The sequence below is a fragment of the Triplophysa dalaica genome, chromosome 1, assembly GCF_015846415.1.
Source record: "Triplophysa dalaica isolate WHDGS20190420 chromosome 1, ASM1584641v1, whole genome shotgun sequence".
NCBI lineage: Eukaryota > Metazoa > Chordata > Actinopteri > Cypriniformes > Nemacheilidae > Triplophysa > Triplophysa dalaica.
In genome coordinates, this window is record NC_079542.1 from 22037248 (window position 1) to 22059368 (window position 22121).

The window sequence follows — 22121 nt, forward strand, 5'->3', positions numbered from 1 at the left end:
GACCAGACCAAGCACGAATGGAGTCAGAAAAACAATTCTGGGGAAAAGAGGCAGGAGGTCTGGAGAGTCCAACTGTCACTCAGTAAACAAAGGATCGGATTTTGAGGCCAAATTCACTAACCCCAAATGTTCTTGAGAGAACACAAGTTGCTGAGGATGTCTCCAACTCACACTGCGATGGCAGTTGGATAAAATGTAATAAATGGGAGGTAATAAAACACCTAGAATGTGTTAAAGTAATGATTCTTCTCAAAGAATTAAATCATTTGAAAAGTGATTACTAGTGATTAGTGACTACTAGCCTTTTAATGATTTAATATGGGCTACTAGATGTATTTTTCAGTACATCACAGCTTCAAAGAGCAATTAATATCTATTATCAGCCTGAATTGTCAGCAGATGTTGGTGATTATTTCGTTCCACTTGTAGGCTTATTTTTTATGGGTGAAGCTCTGAGGTACAGAGAGTGCTCCTCCCCATGAAGGAAACCACTGTTAGAGAAAATTAAAAAGACTTTGACACATTGTATTATAAGTACAGAGTTCTTAGACCAACACCTGAATATGAGGTTTAACCAGTGATCCTTCATGCATTATTCATTTCTTGGCTTTATGAATTTTATGACGAATTGTATTGTGCTTGTTTTCCAACGTAGTTTGTTTTACAAATCGGCTTGAAAAGTTTTCAACTTATCCCCTGAAAATTCCTGAATGTGATGGATCGGTATTGCTCAACATTTATTATTCAGTACACGAATGTAATACTGTTCACTTGTAAATGGCCTTGCACTATAAAAGTCAAAAGTATGTGCGAACACATGAACACTACTGAGCATCTTTTTTTAAAACTACTCGAATGAAAAGAAAATTAGTCCTTCCATACAGCTTTGGTGATTTCGGAGTCAATCTTCCAGAATAGTCAGTTTCAGGTCTTAGATTTATGCAAGCCAGCCAATGTGGTTCCACACCTGATATCAGTAAATATAATTTGTAAAGACATTCCTTTGTGCCTGTTGGCATTGTCCTATTGAAGCCCTCTCCAAACTGTAGCTGCCTTTTGAAAGTACAGAAATCTACAGAACAGTTTTCACTGAAGTTGAGGTTTAAAGCCAAATTGATTAACAGGAGAGAGAGATTTTCAAAGCTTGATAAAGAATAAAATCATAAGAAATTTAAGGCATGACTAAGAAATAAGCTTTAATGCTGACAGTACATTTTTAAAACTGCTAGATAAAACTGACGCATAAAAAAATAACTTTATAAAAATAAAAGATATAGCTGTCCTTACAAACATTGACTAAATTGCTTTGATGACTATCACTTTTATGATAAATGACAACTCCTCTGTGCAGCTTTATATAACCTGCTGTAACACATTCACAATGTGAGTGAAAATAAACAGAAAAAGTGATAACAATCAAAACAATGTTGTGCCATTTTCAAGTTTATGATTTATAATTTTGACCCATTTTTAAATCACTGGGAATAAACTTCAAGTTAAAAAAACTACTTCTCACTTAGTGACACTGGTATGTCCATTAAAAAAACTTAAACATACACTGGGATGTTCCATCATGTTTCCTAAGTAAGGAAAAGCAGAATATTGTTTCACAGATTAATCCGTTTTTATTATAGCACCAGAGGCTATACAGCGGAGGGAAATGTTTGACAAAAAAAACCACAGTATAGATCAAATGTACACAGACTTAACTATGAAGAGTCATTCACTTGTTTCTTTCTCTGCTGTTCTTCTATTTTCACTAGCTAAACCTGGATTCATACTGAACAGCACAAGACCACATAGTGTTAGAAAAGCTTTCTCTTTCACGTTGATCAGTTTTACTGTTGACAGATATTCAAGGTTTAGTTAGGACATATTTGCACCTTGAACTGTGTTTTCACAAAATCTGTTTGAAATATTGGATAAGCTTTTACCGATGCACTGAATTATGGGTAATGTGGTGAACGATTATTTGAGTGGTAGGGTGGCTGCCAGCTTCGCATCACCAAAAGCATGAAAGGTCCACAGTTCAACATACATTGGCCTTTTGTCAGTTAAAAATAAACCAAGATAATTAAATACTCCTCTTTACATATACACATAGTTGTGCCGCGAGAGCATTTTTTTCCACTTACAAACATATAAAAATACTCATTAACTAGTCCGTTAAGAAAATAATGTATAAAAGTATAGAGTAAAAACATTTAATCATGTCCATTCAAAAGATCACTTCCATCGTTTTTCTTATATAACATGATGATGAAACACAAAACTAAAATAGTTTATTTGTATCCCTCACACAGAAATGCACTTTGAAAAAGGAAGATGAAACATTGAAGTTGTGACATAACTCAATAGTGATATGAACCCTTGAAGTATAGAGTCACATGATTCATGACGCAATATCGGATTTAAGTGTGAATGTCACAGATGCATCAACTTCTCATTTGTAGTCAAATCATATTAAAACATATCACTGTCGAGGGAATGTGGATGTCAGTCTTGCGTAATTCTGTTGAATGAAATTAATTCACTGCATGAGAACCAAAAGACACATTTTCATACATAAGATAAAATACTTAAAAGATGTCTGTATGTCAACTGTTATTCAGTGTCCTCATGCTGTTACAGTCATTTAAATACATTTTAAAACCGATACAAAACAAAATCAGTGTGCAAGTGAATTGAAATATAAGGCCAGGAAAAAGAAAAATCATTTCAGAGTCTACTTTTCCGTATCATCTGTTTTTGTGGGGCACTTAGCACAGAACAGACAGCCTACAGTGCACTATAACTGCGAGAGCAACCGTTGTAAGAATGACGTAAAAACAGCGTAAATGCAGCAACCTGAGTCTGAAGTTAGTTTGTAGAAATCTGAGCTGGGAGTCAAGAAAGCTTGAACAATCTGGCTAAATGTATGATACAAATCACAATCAGAGATCACAGAATGAATGTTGCCAAGAAGCCTTACAAGAACATTGAAAAGATCATGAGATCAAAACGGCATCATGGCAAAACTCATGAAAAATTATGAAAGTGATTTCACTGCTGACAAAGGGTAACATTGGCATTATGTTAAAGGCTATCTATGTACATATATGCGAGTACATTATTGTTTTAATACATGTCCAAAAAACTCATCAATCTTTATCATGGCAGTCTCAACTGACACAGATCTTCATTTATGTACAACTGCTGTTTAGTTTGTGGAAGTAAAAACAAATATGGCACACACACACAAAGCTTCTTCTTACTCATAAGATCTGTGACTTTACTCATCAACGATCCCATCGAGGTTGTTTTTCCTTTTGAGCTCGGCAAAAGTACAAATGTCACAAAGTAAGAGAAAAAAATCCTTCATAATACAAAAAAAGAATTGTTTCGTGTTTATATAGCAAATTTGTAAGAAGCGATGTTTAGTGTTGGGGCACGATTACCATATTCTATAAGTCACACTGATGTCGGTACTCTAGTTGAAGGTAGAATGGTGAGTTTGATCAAGATTTTGTCAGTTTGGTTCTTCTAGTAGTGAAGTCCTAGGGTCTAAAATGCCCCTGATAAGGCTATGAAAGAGACTGCTGATTTGAAGACATGCACATGTAGAAAGGCAGCGAGTTCATCCACACAGGATGTGATGTCAGAAGGCAGGGTGGGGGGCGGGGACTGGTGACAGCAGCTGGGTGAGTGGCGGCAGTGAGAGGCCAATTAGACAATCACACAATGGCAGCCGCTCTTATCCTTCTCTTTGCGCGTGGGCTCCGGCGAGGGTGGGCACTCTTGTTCTTGGAACTTCCTGAGAGAGGAATCAGGACGTGATGTGACAGCCATACAAAATATGCGCCATTAAAGCTACAAATTATATGTGCCAGTACACGCTTACAACCTATATGGCTTCCAACTACATTTATTTAACCAGTATTTGGGTCCTGACTGAAAAAATAAAAGGGACAACTGCAGTGTTTATTTGTTACTGATGCTTTGATCCGAATAAAATATTTTATACAGCCCGTATGCTCATCTTATTTTGCCAAAATGTGCAAGAGAAAACAAAATAGAGCACAACAGACAAGTAGTTAAACCAGAAATGTAGATACTACCTAAATATAAATACTTCCATATTTAAAATAGTATTTATATTGTTACTTACATAATAATTTAAGATACTTATATATTATTTTAAGTAAATATTTTATAAACAGTAAACTATTAAATGTTAATATTTACTATTTCTATAATCTAAATAAATATTTCACAATATTAGTCGTTTTAAACTCACTAAAATATTGATCTGATTTTAATCACGCATTGAAAGGATGCCATATAACAACTTCAAAAAAAAAAACTGAAATATTTATCGTGGCATAATACAATGTTTTACACACTATTAACAGCACAGTATGCCATACAGTACGCCATCATCTATTCTGAACATAATCTCAAATGTTGTAGGTCTGCTATGTTTGTGTTGCCACCATCTGGTAAAACCCCAATGCAAACCCACCTTATGACTCTGACCAGCTCATGGAAAGCCTGGTCTACATTCATACGTATCTTTGCAGAGGCCTCCATGTATGTAACTTTGAGTTGTCGGGCTAGCTGCTGACCTTCCTCTTGGGTGACCTAAAAAATAAATTCCATTCATTTAAATTTCGTTGTGCTAGCACAGTGACAATAAAGTTCTTCTATTTTATTCCAGCTATTTACTAATCTCAACCTTGCAAATTGATATAAATTAAAACGATATTAATGACAGTAAAAAAAATACACCCATTATAAACCACATTTCAAATGAAAACGTCCAAAAAAAAATCCAGTTTATGCAATTCATCAGTTCAACAGATTGATGCCCCGTTTCTGGCAATCAGTCCACTGGGTGGCAGTGTAACACAAGTTTGCAACTACAGCAGAAACACTAAGTCCCCTAGCAACAATTTTCTTTATTGATTTTCATGACTGAATTTAAGAAATATACTATTATGTTCTGTGTATTGAGCATATATGTAATTGTGTCACTATGCAATGATAATTATAAAGTGATACTATGCACTACAAACAATACTCTTCAGTCATTCAATGAGTTCATTCCAGTACTGATTCAGCTGTCTCTAGCTAAAGCACTTGATGTGATTTACGCCACTCACTTGTCTCTGTTGCTCAAGATCAGCTTTGTTGCCCACTAGGATCATGGGAAACTCGTCCCGGTCCTTGACTCTCAAGATCTGTCTTTGGAACTTGTAGATTTCTTCAAAGCTGAGGAAACAAAACCCATTAACAAGACATTTATACAGCAGTGCAGCTTACAATAAACTGTGCCGTACATACTCAGAAAAACATGCAAAGATAGCTTTTCCTGAAGTACTGTAACAGTTTCCCCAAAAAAACATGATGTCATCATTTACTCATTCTCATGTTATTTCAAACTTACCTTTCGAATTTCAGATTTGCTACCAGAAAACTGTTGTTTTCAAAAAGTATTTGAATATGGCTATGAATATGTGAAAGTACCAAATGTTTGTTGTCAATGGCATTAAACATGCACCAGGTCTAAAGATTTGCATATGTAATTTACATTTGAGAGGGGAAAGCTTTCAGTAAAAAGACAACTTTGTTTCCTGTACCTCAGAAAAAGGTATCATATGTAAAAAACAAAGGGACAAATTCTATAAATGTTTTGTAATGTTTTTTTTTTTGGCCACTGCAGGCTTTCCGTATAGCAAAAAGATCTGCATCATCAGAGTTTTGCGATCATGACAGAAAGGCATTCAGGTTTGGAAGTCATCATAAATGATGACAGAATGTTCACATTTTATCGTTCAACCTTTAAATCCCCTCTTGTCATTATAATACTCTATGACTTTGTCAAAATGATATTTTGAAGAATGTTGTTTACCAGCAGCCATTCACTTGCATTGGTTTCGTGTCCATACAACAGAGGTGAATAGGAGCCGGCACTGTTTGGTTACCAACATTCTTCAAAATATCTTCTTTTGTGTTCTGAGGAAGGAAGTCATACAGGCTTGAAATGACAACAGACAACCCAATTTTCAATTTTTGGATGAACTAGCCCTTTAATATTCTCTAAGAGGTTAAGAGATTTTACTATATTTGCACTATATTGCTCTCCGTCTACTCAATTGTTCCCCAGAACCAATGATTAGGCTACAGATCACAAATAAACGAGGAACCTTCCCCTTTTCACAGTTCCCGGCTGACGGCTCTGCTCGCAAATATAATAAAACAAGTAAACACATTCACCTCCCCCCCAAATAAGGTTCCTCCTCTCCATAAACCCACAAGCCCACCATCCCAGCTGATGAGCAGTTATCTCTCTGTCTCAGGCCACAGGACTGCCCTACAGCACAGGATGACAGGAGGTCACTCTGTTCTCATGCCGTTGCTATAAACTTTTCCAATAACAATGGACTTCTAGAAGCTATCATATGGGGAGCAGTGTGTGTTTGAGCTGGGGAAAGGGACATTATTATGGGGTCTCTAATACTATAACAGTCACAGGGAAGCAGAGCAGTTTAAATGTCACGCTGGAGGAGGAAATACTTGTCACAGACTCCAGAGACGTTGTTACAGAGTCAGTTCAGCCATCAGCTCTGAGCAGGGTAATGTAAACGAAGGAAGGAAAGACTGTTTACACCATAAACACAAAGTGGGAAGAACCTTAACTGACAAACACACACTGAAGGGCTGAGCATACTACACACCCCACTTCTCAACCGTACACTCTTGTTTATTCGCATGAGGCTACATGTTTCACAGACACAAAACTAAACATGCCTCTAAATTTGCACACAAGAAAAAAATGAATGAAGGCAGGGGCGATATAAAAATAGAGAAGAAGACCCAAACAAGATGAAAGCGAAACTGAGAGATGTAATGTAGGGGAAAGAGGAAGGCATGGTGAAAGTTAAGAGAAAACGCGAGTGAAACATTGCTCACCTTCCCCGATCTGTGACAGAGAAGACGAGAAGGAAGCCCTCCCCTGTCCTCATGTATTGTTCTCTCATGGCTCCAAACTCTTCCTGTCCTGCTGTATCCAGGACTAACAAACACAGGACAGCAATGTTAGTAACCTGTAGACTGCACACACAGCTACTGTACTCTAATAATTGACTGATAAGAAATGTGGGGAAATAATCTCATTACTATAGTATGCAAAAGTCAGAGGCACATTATGTGCCTCACTAAAAACTGTTAAAAATAGGTTACACTTTATTTTACAGTACCCGTGTTACAGTGTAATTATACATTTAAGTATTGAGTAATAATAATTAACTATACGTACTTATTATAGGGTTAGGATTAGGGTGTGTTTTAGGGGTAGATACATGTAATTATGCATACTGTAGTAAAAACATGTGACATGTGTAAGGGCACCGTAAAAGAAAGTGTTACCAAAAAATATTTTGCTTTAATGTGTCTAATGGATTTGTCCAATGTGGGAAATCTATTGACAGAATGCAAAATAAAATGCATAACTTTGTGTTCAGAGGTGTATAAGGAACTTACATAATGAAGCGTTAGCTTTTACCTTAGAATGAGCTATTTCTATCTGCATTCTCGTGGGTCCCATTGCATGGAATTCACCATGATGCTTTACAGTAAAACCCAAACGGACAAACTACTCTACAGAGCATGTTTCGTAAATATGTTATCTCCTTCGGCAGAGAATTGAATATGTAATGTAATTTGCTTCGAAAGGAAGGGGTAGGAGTGGAGTGAGCCATTGGTTGCAATTCGCAGCCTCAGCGCAAAATGCTGCTACATTTCACACACTGGACCTTTAATAAGAACTAAGTGTTTATTATATTTATTACAATAATAGAATAGATAAATAACCATTTTAGCAATAAGTCTCAATTGTTTACTGATGTTGATGGAAAAGAATGTCTGTATATTTGTAGTGACATTTCTTATTAACATATTCATTATAGGTAATAGTAAAAAACATTTTATGGTAAAGGATGAAATGCACCTGAGATATTTGCTGCTGTATAGACGGACAGTTGTGGCCAAATAGTTAGAGACTCTGACTTTTAATCCAAACGTTGCCGGTGGGAGCCTCGGTACCAGCAGGGATTGTAAGTGGGGGGGGGAATGATCAGCGCTCCCCTCAACCTTCTACTGGTCTGAGGTGAGACCCTTCAGCAAGGCACCGATCCCACAACTGCTCCCTGGGCGCCGCAGCAATGGCTGCTCACTGCTCTTGGTGTGTGTGTGTGCTGCTCATTGCTGTGTGTGTGTGCATATGGATGGGTTAAATGCAGAGCACAAATTCCAAGTATGGAACACCATGCTTGGCCTCACATCACATCACTTCACTTAATTAATATTTTATTGTATATTATTGTATTAAATTAATTAACAAATACTCAATTAATAAAAAAATACTCAACAGTTACTGATTCTTTGCGGAGGTCTGCCAGAAGTTAAATTCAAGCCACTTAACGTTTGTTTATGTTGTTGCCGCTGAAACTGTCAAAATGTGGACAAAGTACAATTATAACATCAACTTAAGAACAACTTTAGCTAATGTGTCTTCCTCAAGCATAAAGCAGTGAGTTATGGATGTGGCCTCGCATGAGTTGAACCTTCAACCTATAGGTTACGAGCCCATGAAGTGAAAGTGACCTATTTGTCAGATATGGTGACCCATAACCGAAATGTGACCTCTGTATTTAACCCATCCAGTGAGTACTGAACAAAGCACAGCAATTTGTGAACACACGTACACCCGGAGCAGTGGGCAGCTATCATTGCAGCTCCCGGGTAGCAAGTAAGGGTAAGGTGCCTTGCTCAAGGGCACCTCAGTCGTTACCCGCCGGCCCGGAGAATCAAACCGCAATCTACTGGTCACGAGTCCGACTCTCTAACCATTAGTCCACGACTTAACTGCTATGCTATACCACTTCTACTGTAGCCCAAGAACACATTTATTTTTTGGACTGTATTCAAACCTGAGCTGACACTGATTTGTACAAGTATGCATAAAGCATAGAATAACAAATTGCATCAGTTCTGCAAATTCATCGGTTGAACTCTTTAATACATTATCAAACAATATGTGCTTCTTAACTGAGCAGTTTGCAGTTCCCCTTAATGTAAATAGGTTGACAGTCAGTTTCCTATATCCATCAGTCACTTACTGTCCAGCCGCGCAGGCCTCTCGTCGATCACACACTGCTTTGTGTACGAGTCTTCAATCGTGGGGTCATAGTCAGTGACAAAGTATGACTAAAACAAAAAGAGAGACAAAAACACAAGGTCATTACATTGAATTAGAGGACAGTGTGGAGTTTGTCTGTTGGCTATATTTGAAAGCTGGTAAATTCTTCCTTTACAGGCAGCATATAGAGAAGGGCAAAAAGACAGGTGTGAAGACAAATGCATAAAGTTCCTCCAACTTTAATGCCTTCATTTGATCAAATTTTGAAATTACCTGACGTGATTATGTACTTTTTCAAAGTACAAAACTTCATTCTTTTTAGTCACTGACTAAGAATAAGACACAAATTTCATTGACCTCAGATGTGACTGAGGGAACTACACACCTAAAACGTAGCATTTGTTTTGAAAGCTGCACTAAATAAGGGCCCAACAAAAATAAATAAGAGGTCAGCCCTTGTGTGTACAGTGCAAAGACTGAGTGCATATCAACACTATCCAAGGGTTTGTGGTTGGAAATTACGATAATTAACCGCAAACGATAATAATGTTTTGAACTTTTTTCGTCTTCACCTGCAATAAGTTTCCATGCTAATCTAAACACAGTATCAGTTTGTGGGGGAAGGTGGAGCATGGAAACATATTTTACATTTTTCCCATGTTTTGTATGCCTGTCTTCCCAAGTGGCTGTTTAAGTGATGACAGCTGAATGTTATGTTCGGGCTTGTATCTGTGTCAACTGAACACATGATCACAAACACACAACAATGCCAAAGTGGTGGCTTTCTATTATAACTTTGACTATTAATGTTGCTGCAACCATCTGTTTTTAGCATCGAAACAAGAACCTCTCTGAAATGAGAGTAAGCTTTGGCTTTGTTCTGCTTTTTGCATCAACCATTCACTTCACAGAATTATGTGAATATGGTTTTAACTTTTGAGAGTGAACGCATGCCAAACTGCATAACATAAAAGGCTTACTTAGTGTACGTATTTGTACTGTTTGTCAAGTTAAAAATGATAAATAAATTTGAAAAGCAAAATCTTGTTTTTACCAAGTCAAACTCTATTATGTTGTTTATGGCTAAACAATAGGGCTATGTGGTATGACCAAACATTTATATTACAGTGTTTTCCAGATTTATACCGGTTCCCAGTACATGGTGGTATTTTTTTACCACATTTTCTACTGATTGAGAGAGGAAATGGTGCTGTTGATTGACATAAAAAATGCCCTTTTATACTGTCATGGTGACAGTGACAGTATCCCCTACAACAGTGGTTCCCAACCTGGGTTTAAAAATATTTTGTATGTTTAAAAAAAATGATGTGCTTACAGTGCCAAGACTTTGCAGTCAAAATTAGTTATATCTTATATACAATAATTATTACAATGTCCGGCTCCATCGGCAGACATTCGCACAAGGCTTTGCGGTAGCTGACCTTGGCTGTTCTCGCTGTGAGACTCTGTCCTCTGTCAGCTTTCAACGTTCGTGTCAACATAATAATCAAAATGGTAGAATAGCAGAGAAACGTTATAACACGGTTCCAAGTAAGAAAGGAAGGAGGCGGGAACAGGCGAACAGTTAACAACTTCTAATAAGATAAACAAATCACAGAACAAACCACATTATCACTCGCGTCACCGGCCTCGCGTCATTCCCACAGCTCTCATCCTGCCCTGCTCGTTACAAACGTAAATGCGGTGATTCTTAGTCACAAATTATGAAAAAGTTTAGATGCTCTGACAAAACTTCAATTTAGGTTGTATTGAAGGACAAGACAAGTCTCGGCCAGAATGTGTGTTCTGTGGTGAAAAATTAGTAAACGAAAGCATGAAACGAAGCAAAATAAAATGACACCTTGTAAAAATAAGCAGTAAATTTATATTTACTATCTCTATATGTGTGTGTGAGTAGCTATTATACACACACACACACGAGGGTTGGGGGGGGCTCCGATTGTCGTATATGTACATGGGGGGCCCAAGGAAAAAAGGTTGGGAACCACTGACCTACAATAACTGCAAAGATTAGACTTCTTTAAAAACTGAATAGCATGCGAAGGTAACTTGCATACATAATATTTAAGCAAATAAATAGAGAACAGTGCTTGAAATGAACTTTTTTCCTTGGAAGCACTGGTGCTCCTTACTTCTAGAGTTAGGAGCATCCATTCAGAAATTAATAGTTGAATAGTTGAAAATCAGAAGAGCAGAATAGTAATAATTGTATCATTAAATGGACAATAACATTGTATTAAATCTGAGCTTGCGCATAGTGTTACACCGTGTCCACACCGGACACGACAGGTGCGCCAAGACATGACAACCTGCTTGTTCTTAATGGGTTTGTCGCGTCTCGCCGCGGTGCATCCAGTGTGGACAATATTTGAAATTATAATGGGTTTTCTCTGTGTTCATCAAAACAAAGAAATTTATACAGGTAGAGGGTGAGTTGAAAATGATGACATAATTTATATTTTTTGGTGAACTGTCCCTTTAACAATTATGTAATCATACATCATTTAGAAAGATTTTAAACTTTTGAAGTTCTCATTATTGTAAATAGTCTGTTTGGACCTTTAATCCAAATCTTCTAAGTTGAATGTTTCATGATTTAAAGGGATTTCTTTGTCAACAGTGGCATCAACTAGAAAAAATTACCCAAATAATGATTCCAAATAAGTTTAGACATAGAAGTAAAGAACTTCTTGCTGCATTTGAAGTACAAACAAAGTAGATTATTTGCATTAGATGGAAAACTTTGTTGAAAATGAATGAATGTGTTATTTTTGTTGGCCTTTGTTCATTGACAAAGAAGCCCCTAACTCCTCTGTTTTCTCAGCAATTCTTTCACACAGTGGTTCCTCTGTATGCGGCATGCGCAAGACTCCATCACGTCCACTTTTCCACTGTTCCATAATTCATCAGCAGTGCTGCATAGGCAGTCGACTTCATCACTCACATGTTGCAGAGGGGATACTGGGTGAAGTGAGACAGACAGCTAATTCACAAACTCAAAACCATCCTAGCGTGTCAGTTACAAACATGAAAGTGTGTTTACGTCTAGAGCACACAAACAAGGCCTCAGAATGAGTGTGCATCAGAGTGCTTGTGCTCCACCTGAGTGAGAGTGAAAGTGACACTTTAGATTTCAGTGAGTAAGTGAGAACAGAAGTTCAGAGCAATGAAAACATCAATCACAGTGATCGTAGCAAACATTTAGTCACAATGCATTGTGGGTGTTGATATGTACTGTTCCTTCAGAGCAAAACCTCAGAAAGCGCCAATGTCACTGACCTCACCGTGAACACACACGTTGCCGCTGTTTGGTGGAAATCTTTTATCGCCATTTTTATGCTTTTTACTTTCTTCATTAATCATAACTATTAGTCACTTGTCATGCTTGTCGGGTTTTGTATATATTTAACCAATTAAAAAGTAGTGATCAACGGATATATCACAAGAGCCGCTATTTAGAGCCACTTTATAGCCGACTAGCATTTTGATCTTAAAAAAGCATTTTTTTAATTGCTATTTTCTGCAATATCGGTATCGGCTATAAAAACTCATATTGGTCAACCAATAATTTAAGCGACTAAAAGAGCTTGTTAACTCATTCCCAGCCAGCCTTTTTTTTTAAAAGTTGCCAGCCAACGCCAGCGTTTTTTTTTTAATGGCTCACAGGAAACGTTCTGTAAAGAATATATAGACAAACAATATGTCAAATGAAAGAACAGAGTCTCAGCTTTTAAACCAAAGAAACCATATTCTTCTATCTTTAATTGTTCGTTTTTTATCACTCCGTAGATGTGGGCAGGTTTCTTCAAAAATGCATCACTTTGATTAAACAGCGGAGATAATTAATGTATTTTGTCAAAGATTCCGCCCAGATTACACTCAGAACAATCATTAAAAACCGTTAAAACATCTACATTCTAGGTTCTGGGATTCTGTACTTTTTTCCAAAGGTGTGTAATAGCGTAACCTGCTGTACAACAGTCCAAACACTGATTAACATAATAACTCGTCTTTGGCGGGGAACCGTTTTTTTTTAAATGACGAGATAAATCATCAATGGTGGTGAAAGAGTTAAGTGAGGGACAATGTACAGGCAGCCAGTTGTTAATGCTTGTACATTATCCCCCTTATTACACAGCTACTTGCCACATGAGAAAAAAACTTTTTTGCCGAATGCAGATCTTCCGCGAGGAAAAGCTGTTTACTTTCGGTTTTTAAAGTATGAAACGACGTCCAAACTTCACGAACAGGCAACTTGGTTTAACCATTTGTAAATATAATGTCATATATGTTATTGAGACATATTTAGAATACATTTTTGTGTAATATTAAACTGCCTCTCTCAAAATGATTTGCAGCATCCGGGTTACAGGGTGTTATTAGTTAGCGAGATGGTGGTCTAGTGGGTTAAACCACTGAACTGGTAAATCAAAGGTTGCTGGTTCGATCCCAGCAGCCCCCTCCAGTGTGTCCTTGAGCAAGACACTTTACTCCATGTTGCTCCAGGGGGATTCTCCCTGTAATGAGTGTGCTGTAAATCGCTTTGGATAAAAGCGTCTGCCAAATGACTAAATTATAAATTATATAAATTATAGTTTTGAGGGGTTGTTATTTGAAAAGAACCCTTGGAATCTTGCGATTGGCCAATCAGAATCAAGCATTCAAATGAGCCGTGAAATAACTGAAAATAACAGTTCTGAAAATGCAAAGCTTCGGCTTGACAAGAGACGACATACATTTTTTCTTTGTGAGGTATCATACTAAGAAAATGGTAAGATAATTTACTCAACCTTACCCCAAAAATCTCACACAAACCTGTTGATTATTTGATTTAAAGAAAAACTTTGAAGTCACATTTCACTATACTTCTGAGAACAGCAGAAACTTTAAATCTCCTGACAGCTGTACATTATTAATCATGTTTCTTTTGAATGTACTCCAAAGACAAGATTTTGGTAATTTCAGGGGACAATTTTGACACCAAAGTATAGCTAAATAAACCAGCATAAACACAGTGACTGTCTGCATTGGTTGAGAGGCAAGCAGAGACATATTGTGGTTGAACACTGCCTGCATTTCAAAGTAATACAGTAGCTGCTGGTTAGCTGCTGAGTTGTGCCCACCTGTACACATTTCCGACCAGATGCCCACCTGTGCTACCTCTGCTCTGCATGACAGCAGGTCTTAGTTGACCTTCATTAGACATGTGGGATGCCCAGTAATGGCTAACTCAAACTGCGGGGGGTTCCATCTGCTTTGGCCCCCTTTACCCTCACACAAACATGCTTGCAATAAAATTGCTCCATATAGACCACGGCTTTCAGTCTTGCACAGTATGCTCTCAGAAACAACCACAGTGGACTAAAATCCAAAATCAAAGCTTTTCAAAACAAATCTCCTATATAAACCACTCAATTCAGCTGAGCTGTTGTTGTCATGTGTGCAAAGAACTGCTCTGCAATTGTACATATATTATATCCTTGACATAAACACTTCAGTCATCGGTCAAGTCCTTCAGCATTTTTAGTGGTTACTAACTGCTTAAATGCTCTATAAATGTTCTGTGCCAAGGTATACAAATTAAAAGTGCTGTCCAGTGTTTCCAGCTGTGTCACCACTCTCGGCAGCCATAAAGGGTGATTTGAGCCTAGCCATCAGACGCAAAGCATTCTGGTAGAGGAAAAGCCCCCCCCCCCAGTGAGTCGAAACCAACAGGGCACCTCCAATATTACATTCCACGTTGGTCTTAAGGAAGGAAACTCCACCTACGGGGCCGGCAAAGTACAGTCCTCTGGGTGATGGTGAAGTCACAAAGTAGATATTCCCATTCCGCCCACCACACACAAGGACACTCCTTTCCACAGTCACTTCTCTTTCTTTCTACTTTTCAGCACCAACCTATCCCTCCATCCGTTCATGCATCCTCTGCCCACCCAGTGTATTCATACCTTTAAACAGTAAGCGTTTGTTTGAAACGGAACAAAATAGGTCACAGCGTTGCGGTTTGAAAAGTCATCTATGTTATGAACAGCAGTCTATGAGTAGAACAGACAAGGGTATTTGTATTCTTACATTAAAAAGGAAATATGTATCAGAGTCTTTGACAATACCGTATAAATGCTAACTTGAAAAAAAGACGATTTTTGTGGGTGTGCACCAAATTTGTAGCCACATCCTAACCAAACACGGCAGGGATCCATTTCTACCATATACAGTCAGTCAAAGATTTCTTTTAAAAACCACTCCAAAAAAAAAACATTATTTCTGAATGTGCTATTTTTATTATTATGTAAAATCTGTTTCATTTGGTGAACTATTTACAACATTTCTCCCAAATTCTAAATAAAGTATTTCTATTTATTTTAAATCTATCTGTAAAAACAGAAATGAGACAAACTTATTAAAAAAAGAGGCAATGTTTTCAGATCTTGAATACTGCAAAGAAAACATGTACATACTGTATGCACGTTTAAACAACATAATACTAATGTTTATACATGCATTTTAGGATCAGTTCAAAAATGAATATATGACTTAATAATATAGCATATTTCATAAGTCTTTGCATTCTCTTTGTCTTTCAAATTGCTGTTGGGGGACTATGTCATTCCTAAGGTTTAATTGTGTTGAAATTCAACAGACACTGGACTGAAATTGCCACAACACATGCAGAAATGTTGATTTAAGGCAAAACTAAAATGGACTTTCCGCAATTATGTAGAAACCGAATTACCCCACAACGAAAAGGAGCAAAAAAAAGCAAAGAACATGTGAACACAACACTCATTATTAGGCATGTAACAATACTATCAAATTCATGGTAATGCAATAGATAAATTGTGGTCACATGACTATATGAAATGATGGGTCTTCCCGACATTTAACAAATAGAATCTTAAACAACATAATAGATATTACCTCTGTCAAGGTCCAGCTGGTGCAGTTTTTTATTTGATAATGTGGAGCTTTAAGTCATTTTTAAGTCATCTCATGCTATGCCTCATACCTCAAAGTAAATGTTTTTTTAAACAAAATGATTAGAGGATAAAAAAAAGAGGACTGGATGACATGGTTAATCTGTATGTCATTGCAATGTTTAATAATTGTTCATTAAAACTGTATTGGCACTTTTTTCCCCAAGTCTTCATTCGTCTTTTCAAACATCCCAATGAACATTGCACCACAGGCATAACACCAAGGTATTGTCGTACTGTGAGATTTTTATATTGTTACATCCCTTTTCATTACTATATTACTGTTATTCAAAAAAGGTAAGTTGTCAATATGAAAAATGATTTACCCTTATGCAATTTCAAACCATCTGGATTTCCTCTTTAACAACTACCTCAGGTGGGGAATCATACTGGCAAACTTTTATTGTATTCTACAGAATTACAATAATTCCAACTCCACTTGAACGCAGAAAAAAAGTTGATTTATCAGACTTTTACTTCTGTATATGCGTGTCTAAATACATAAGTTGTATAAAGTAAGAAATATTAATGTGTCACGTTCAGGCAGAGTGTTGTGCTTTAATTAAAGCCAGCCGTTAGTTACACAGCCACATATCATCCACACCTGGGGCATGATGCCAGGCTTTAAATGGAAGCACCCACTTTGCTTTCCTACATTCATCCATCCAAAGAGTCCACATACAGTATACAGCTTCGTGACCCTATAATATGTTGGTAGTTTAGATGTAGAGAGGTATGTGGGCAAAAGATAAAGTCACGCAAACCAGCGTAGCTTGCAAAATCGCATCTATTTGTTTAGCAGCGACCTTTCAGTCAAACCATTATGATACATACCATCTTCATGCCTAAAGTAGGTTGGTTGACTGTAATGTAGTTATTTTATAAATAGACTACATTGTTGCAAGCTATGCAGGTGTGCAGAACTTGTTTGTTTGCGTTTTGCAAGTCGGTCTGTAACTATTCAGTGGTGTGAGCCCATAGAACACGGTCAGGTTTTTTCAATGTCAGAATAACACATCCATGCAGAATTTCCATCCAGTTTACCATTGTACCACTGTAGCTCATTTCCCATCTAGGAAACACACTCCCATGAGGGAGGAGCTACTTCTGGGAAGGATAAAATTAAATAAAAATGCCAATGCCAATCGGTTTTCATTTTCATATGCTCCAGAACACAGTGCTGAAAGAGGGACGTATTCATCTTGGAATGAATTCATCACTGTGTGGCTGTAGACCAGTTCCAGCGTACAGACTGAAACCATTTTCTATCCGGAAGATTCCTTGTCTTGAAGACAATAATGATGAAAAATAGGATGGCAAAGACAGGAAGGTCAGGGACACATGACAAACTGCGGCTTCTAGTTTCTGAACGATTCCCTGAAGCAACTGATGCTCATCATGTTTGTTGCATTCTTTTGGACACTTGCCAAGCATATCAGTCATTCTGGGCAACCCGTATCCAACAATCTTCTTCTTCAACTTTAACCACTGTGACCTTTCGTCATTTAGAGGTCTTCACACAACGCTGACCTCCACATGGTAGGGCTGAAGAGGCTGTCCTTCCGCAGCTGTCAGTAATCACCCAAAAATGGTCGTGATCGGAGGTTAACGTGAAGCAGATGGCCTGCACGACTCTGGTCTCCAAAGCCATTGACTCCACATGGGCCTCTAATTCCCTCTTGTTGAGCTCAGACTGACCGGTCCAACCTCAGCTCACAAAAGAGACTCCATTTCCTAGGGAAACGCCTACCTTTCCCCTGAGCTCATACTATTGCCAAAAAGGTCATACAATATGAACTGCATGTAGAGAATGTAGAGAGCATGTAGTGAGTAATTCCTTAAAGATTGTGAGGGATCGCAATGTTTTTAACTATTGTTTTGAATAATGGTGTAGTGTATCATAGGGTATTGGTTAAGCACTTATAAAGATGTCAGATGCCGATGAAACGAAACACGAATCTTCAACATATAAAATATCTTACTGTATATGTCACGGGTTACGTGGAGGAAGAACCCAAACGCAGGCAGAAAGAAGAAGTGACAAAAAGACTTTTAATGATAAAAAAAGACCCACGAGGGGGCAAAAACAAAGGAAACAAGATAACTCGACTTACAAATAACACGACTTTGTAAACGAGAAACATCATTACACGGGGTAAGGTAATCCAAGGGTAGCAATAAGTAGACAAGGCAAGGCGAACACTCAGACAAGCAATGAGGTCAACAAGCACAAGTAGGCACAGAAGTACATTCATATACATACAACGAACGAGCACAGGACAATAGACACAAGAATGGTTTATGCGGGAGACAGACAAAGAATATATAATTGAGAGCAGGTGTGGGTAATGAAACACTCAGGGAAAGTTAACATGGAACGAGATGGCGGGAACAAAGACGCAGACCGGAGAGAGAGTATAGCAAGCCGGTAGGATCACTATCTCTCCCTCCACACACAACCTTGGGCCAATGACTATGCAATGACTCTTCCCCAAGACCAAGAATTAGACATGACATGATGGCGGAATCATGACAGTATATCACTGTCCTCTGCAACGAATCAATTAGGTTGCCCCCATCATAAACTTCCTTTTGACATCATGTGCTTCATACAACCACATCACATGAACGGCAGCTGAAGGCATAATTCTGCAACATCAATAGGAAGACACGACTCTCTTTATTGCACATTTAACATTCCCAGCAGTTCAAGAATCTAAGCAGATAACCTGAAAACACCATAGTTTGTTGGCGAAAAGTATATACAGTTGTTATGTATAAAATATGAACTATTAATATATCTAGACAGAGTTGTTTTTTGGTTAATGTGAAACTAGTTGTAAACCATTAACCAATTTGTTCTGGGCGAATAGCCGAACCATCATGACCCATCCCTTAAACTCACATTTGGTCTGCACGATAATGATAATCATGATTTTTTAAATTACATTTTTAATCAAGATTATTCTATTACTTTAGCACTGTTTTATTATAACACTTTATAGCCTATTAATTCATGTTATATTCTGCTGCTGTTGAACATCATGATGTTTTGTGCTTGCTTTTAAAGGTGCTGTGTGTAATATTTAGGAGGATCTATTGACAGAAATGCAATATAATATACATGACTATGTGTGCCATTATATAATGAAACGATATGTTTTATAACCTTAAAATAAGATATTCATATCAACATACACCGCGGGTCCCCTTGCATTGAAATTTGCCATGTTGTTTCTATAGTAGCCCTAAATTGACAAACTGCTCTACAGTGCGTGTTTTTTTATATCTATCGGCATAGGAGCGAAAACGCAACAACATCTTTGTCCAGTGAGCAGAGATCCAAACTCAACAGGGTGAAAAAAGGTGATTATGATTCAAGACCCCCATCAACGCTACATATTATATATATTCATAGTTTATATATAGCTATATAAATATTGCAATTTGTATTTCATATTATTCACTGCACATAATCAGAACAGTCCATGGTCTGCTTAAAGTGTCTAGAATAGACAACCACATGAAGAGATTATTTTCACTGATTTTCAAATTAAATCATTTTTATTGTGTTTTTACTGTGTTACTTGTCTGTTTTGTTTTGTTATTATTACTTAATCAAAACTATCCAACTGTTTAAATGATCTTACTTGGAATGCACAATAAAAAACATGAAAATAACAAATGTAAATGAAAATGAACAAAAACAGAGTTCTGATTTTGCAAATTAACTCTTCACATTTACTTCAAGGTGCTCTCTTCACACAACAGTTTACAGTCACAGGTCTAGTCTAAACTAGAACTGTCAAACTCATAACGTAACACTATTTGCACAACATGCCTGTAACCATAGTGCGATAACATCAGCAATGTTGTACTAAAAACCAGAGATGGGGGACTTGAGTCACATTACTTGTCTCGGGGTCTGACTCAAGTCACAATTTTCAGGACTTGCGACTTGCTTGATTAATGTAAGAAAACGACTTGACTTTGACTTGAGAGCGAGTGACTTGAGACTTGACCTAAAGTGGAAGACTCGACAATGACTTGAACTTTTAATATAGTAAAACAAAGTAATACAATTCGTTTTAAAAATAATTATTGTGACTCAGAAGCACTATAATCAGCTCCTGTGCCTTTAACGCTGCACAACTCAAACCGCAGGATGCCAAGACTTCCCTCTCCCTAGACACTTCCTCCAGCTCTCCCGGGGGGACACCGAGGCGTTCCAAGGCCAGCCGGGAGAAATAGTCCCTCCAGCGTGTCCTAGGTCTTCCCCGGGGTCTCCTCCCGGTGGGACATGCCCGGAACACCTTCCCGGGAAGACGTCCAGGGGGCTTCCGAAAAAGATTTCCGAGCCACCTCAACTGACCCCTCTCGATGTGGGGGAGCAGCGACTCTACTCTGAGCTCCTCCCGAGTGACCGAGCTTCTCACCCTATCTCTAAGGGATCGCCCAGCCACCCAGTGGAGAAAGCTCAGTTCGGCCGCCTCTATCCGGGATCTTGTCCTTTCGGTCATGACCCACAGCTCATGACCATAGGTGAGAATTGTTTCCATAAAACCATAACAAAATAATTTATGTAGTATGTTTTGGGCATAATTCAAATAGGACTTACTGTTTCTAGATTACTTCACACCAATGAAATCTAAAAACCAGTGTACACTATTATAGTTTCCATGAAAACAAATACAACTACCATTATAACCCTTAAATCCATAAAAAAAATATTTTGTTAGAATTATTATAATAGTACTTAGGTTACATTAGATTTAATCATTTTTAAGTATTTGGAATTTTAAAAACAAGTTGAAAATGTTCTGAATGTTTGATTTCATCCAATAACAGTTAAATAGAATTTACATTTGTTTGAAACACGGAGCTGGGCGTGAGTTGATACAGGGTGGTGCGCATTTGCATCAAGCCTCGTCCATATTGCCGGATCTGGTTGTGGATACTTGCGGTGTGGAGCCGGACTCAAGTACTATGAACGAGCATTACAAACAGGATGTGTGTGCGCGTCAAGTTTAAATGGCTTGTCCGGGTGACGTGTTGCACGGGCAGAGACTTGCGTGTATGACACAGGCTGTGTCTGCGGTCTTCTGAACTGGAATTTTCTTTAGTATTTATTTGCCTAATATAATCAATTTGACACTGCAGACGCCATAATCACACTCTCATTATCTTTCTCTCCGCCCTAATGACTTCCATAGTATGTACACAGAACCAAAGTTCTCAAAATACATGATTTTTTCTAAATGGAATGAAAATGTTGTATGACTTGCTAAATGATGATGTATGCTTTTGTTGCATTTTGTTTGTCTGTGAATTAGAGCAAAACCAGCTGTGTAGGTGACAAGGAAGTATGTTTTATAATTTAGTTCCACAAATTACAGTAAAATACAGGGCTCTACATCAAGCGGGTGAGCTGTCGATTAAGGCTGCTTGCGTGAAATGGGCTCTTTGAGCTTGTTTGGTGGGGAGTTTGCTGGTCAAGTGTTTTAATAGGGCCACCCGGTGAGTTCAAACAGAGCGTACAGACAACGCTGATCTTTCGCAGGCCGATTGAAGACTTAATGCCACTAAAACTGTTGGGTGGGATTGGTCAGCTCTCGTATTCTCTCTTTCTTTTCTTTTCAACTCTGCGGGGTTCTTCCCTTGTTGTGGAAGCACATCAACACGCTCTTTGGAGCAACCAGTGAAGCATTTCAGTTGAATGAGGCTTCATGCCTCTTGTGTTTGAAATTCTTCACAGGTATTCCCACTGTTAATACACAATAGGGACCAATATAGTTTGGTTACCAACATTACTTTAAAATATCTTCTTTTGTATTCTGCAGAAGAAACAAAGTCATTCAGGTTTGGAATGACAAGAGGGTCAGTAAACTATACTCTCATTTCCACATGCTTTTGATAACACTGCACCTGCTTTGGCCATGTTACGGCAG

The 22121-nt window shown here is 37.9% G+C and overlaps 1 protein-coding gene across 1 annotated transcript in view; it reads right to left on the reverse strand.

Moving 5' to 3' along the window:
• Positions 1-2190: 2190 nt before the first annotated feature.
• The window catches only part of rras2 (RAS related 2), a 37703-nt gene continuing 17772 nt past the window's right edge, over positions 2191-22121 (reverse strand). Inside the window, exons 2-6 of the mRNA XM_056754481.1 lie at positions 9159-9246; positions 6952-7054; positions 5142-5250; positions 4502-4620; positions 2191-3793 (exon numbers count right to left, since the gene is read on the reverse strand). Coding sequence (XP_056610459.1) covers positions 3706-3793; positions 4502-4620; positions 5142-5250; positions 6952-7054; positions 9159-9246 — 507 coding nt within the window. The 3' untranslated portion in view covers positions 2191-3705. The remainder of the gene's footprint in view (positions 3794-4501; positions 4621-5141; positions 5251-6951; positions 7055-9158; positions 9247-22121) is intronic.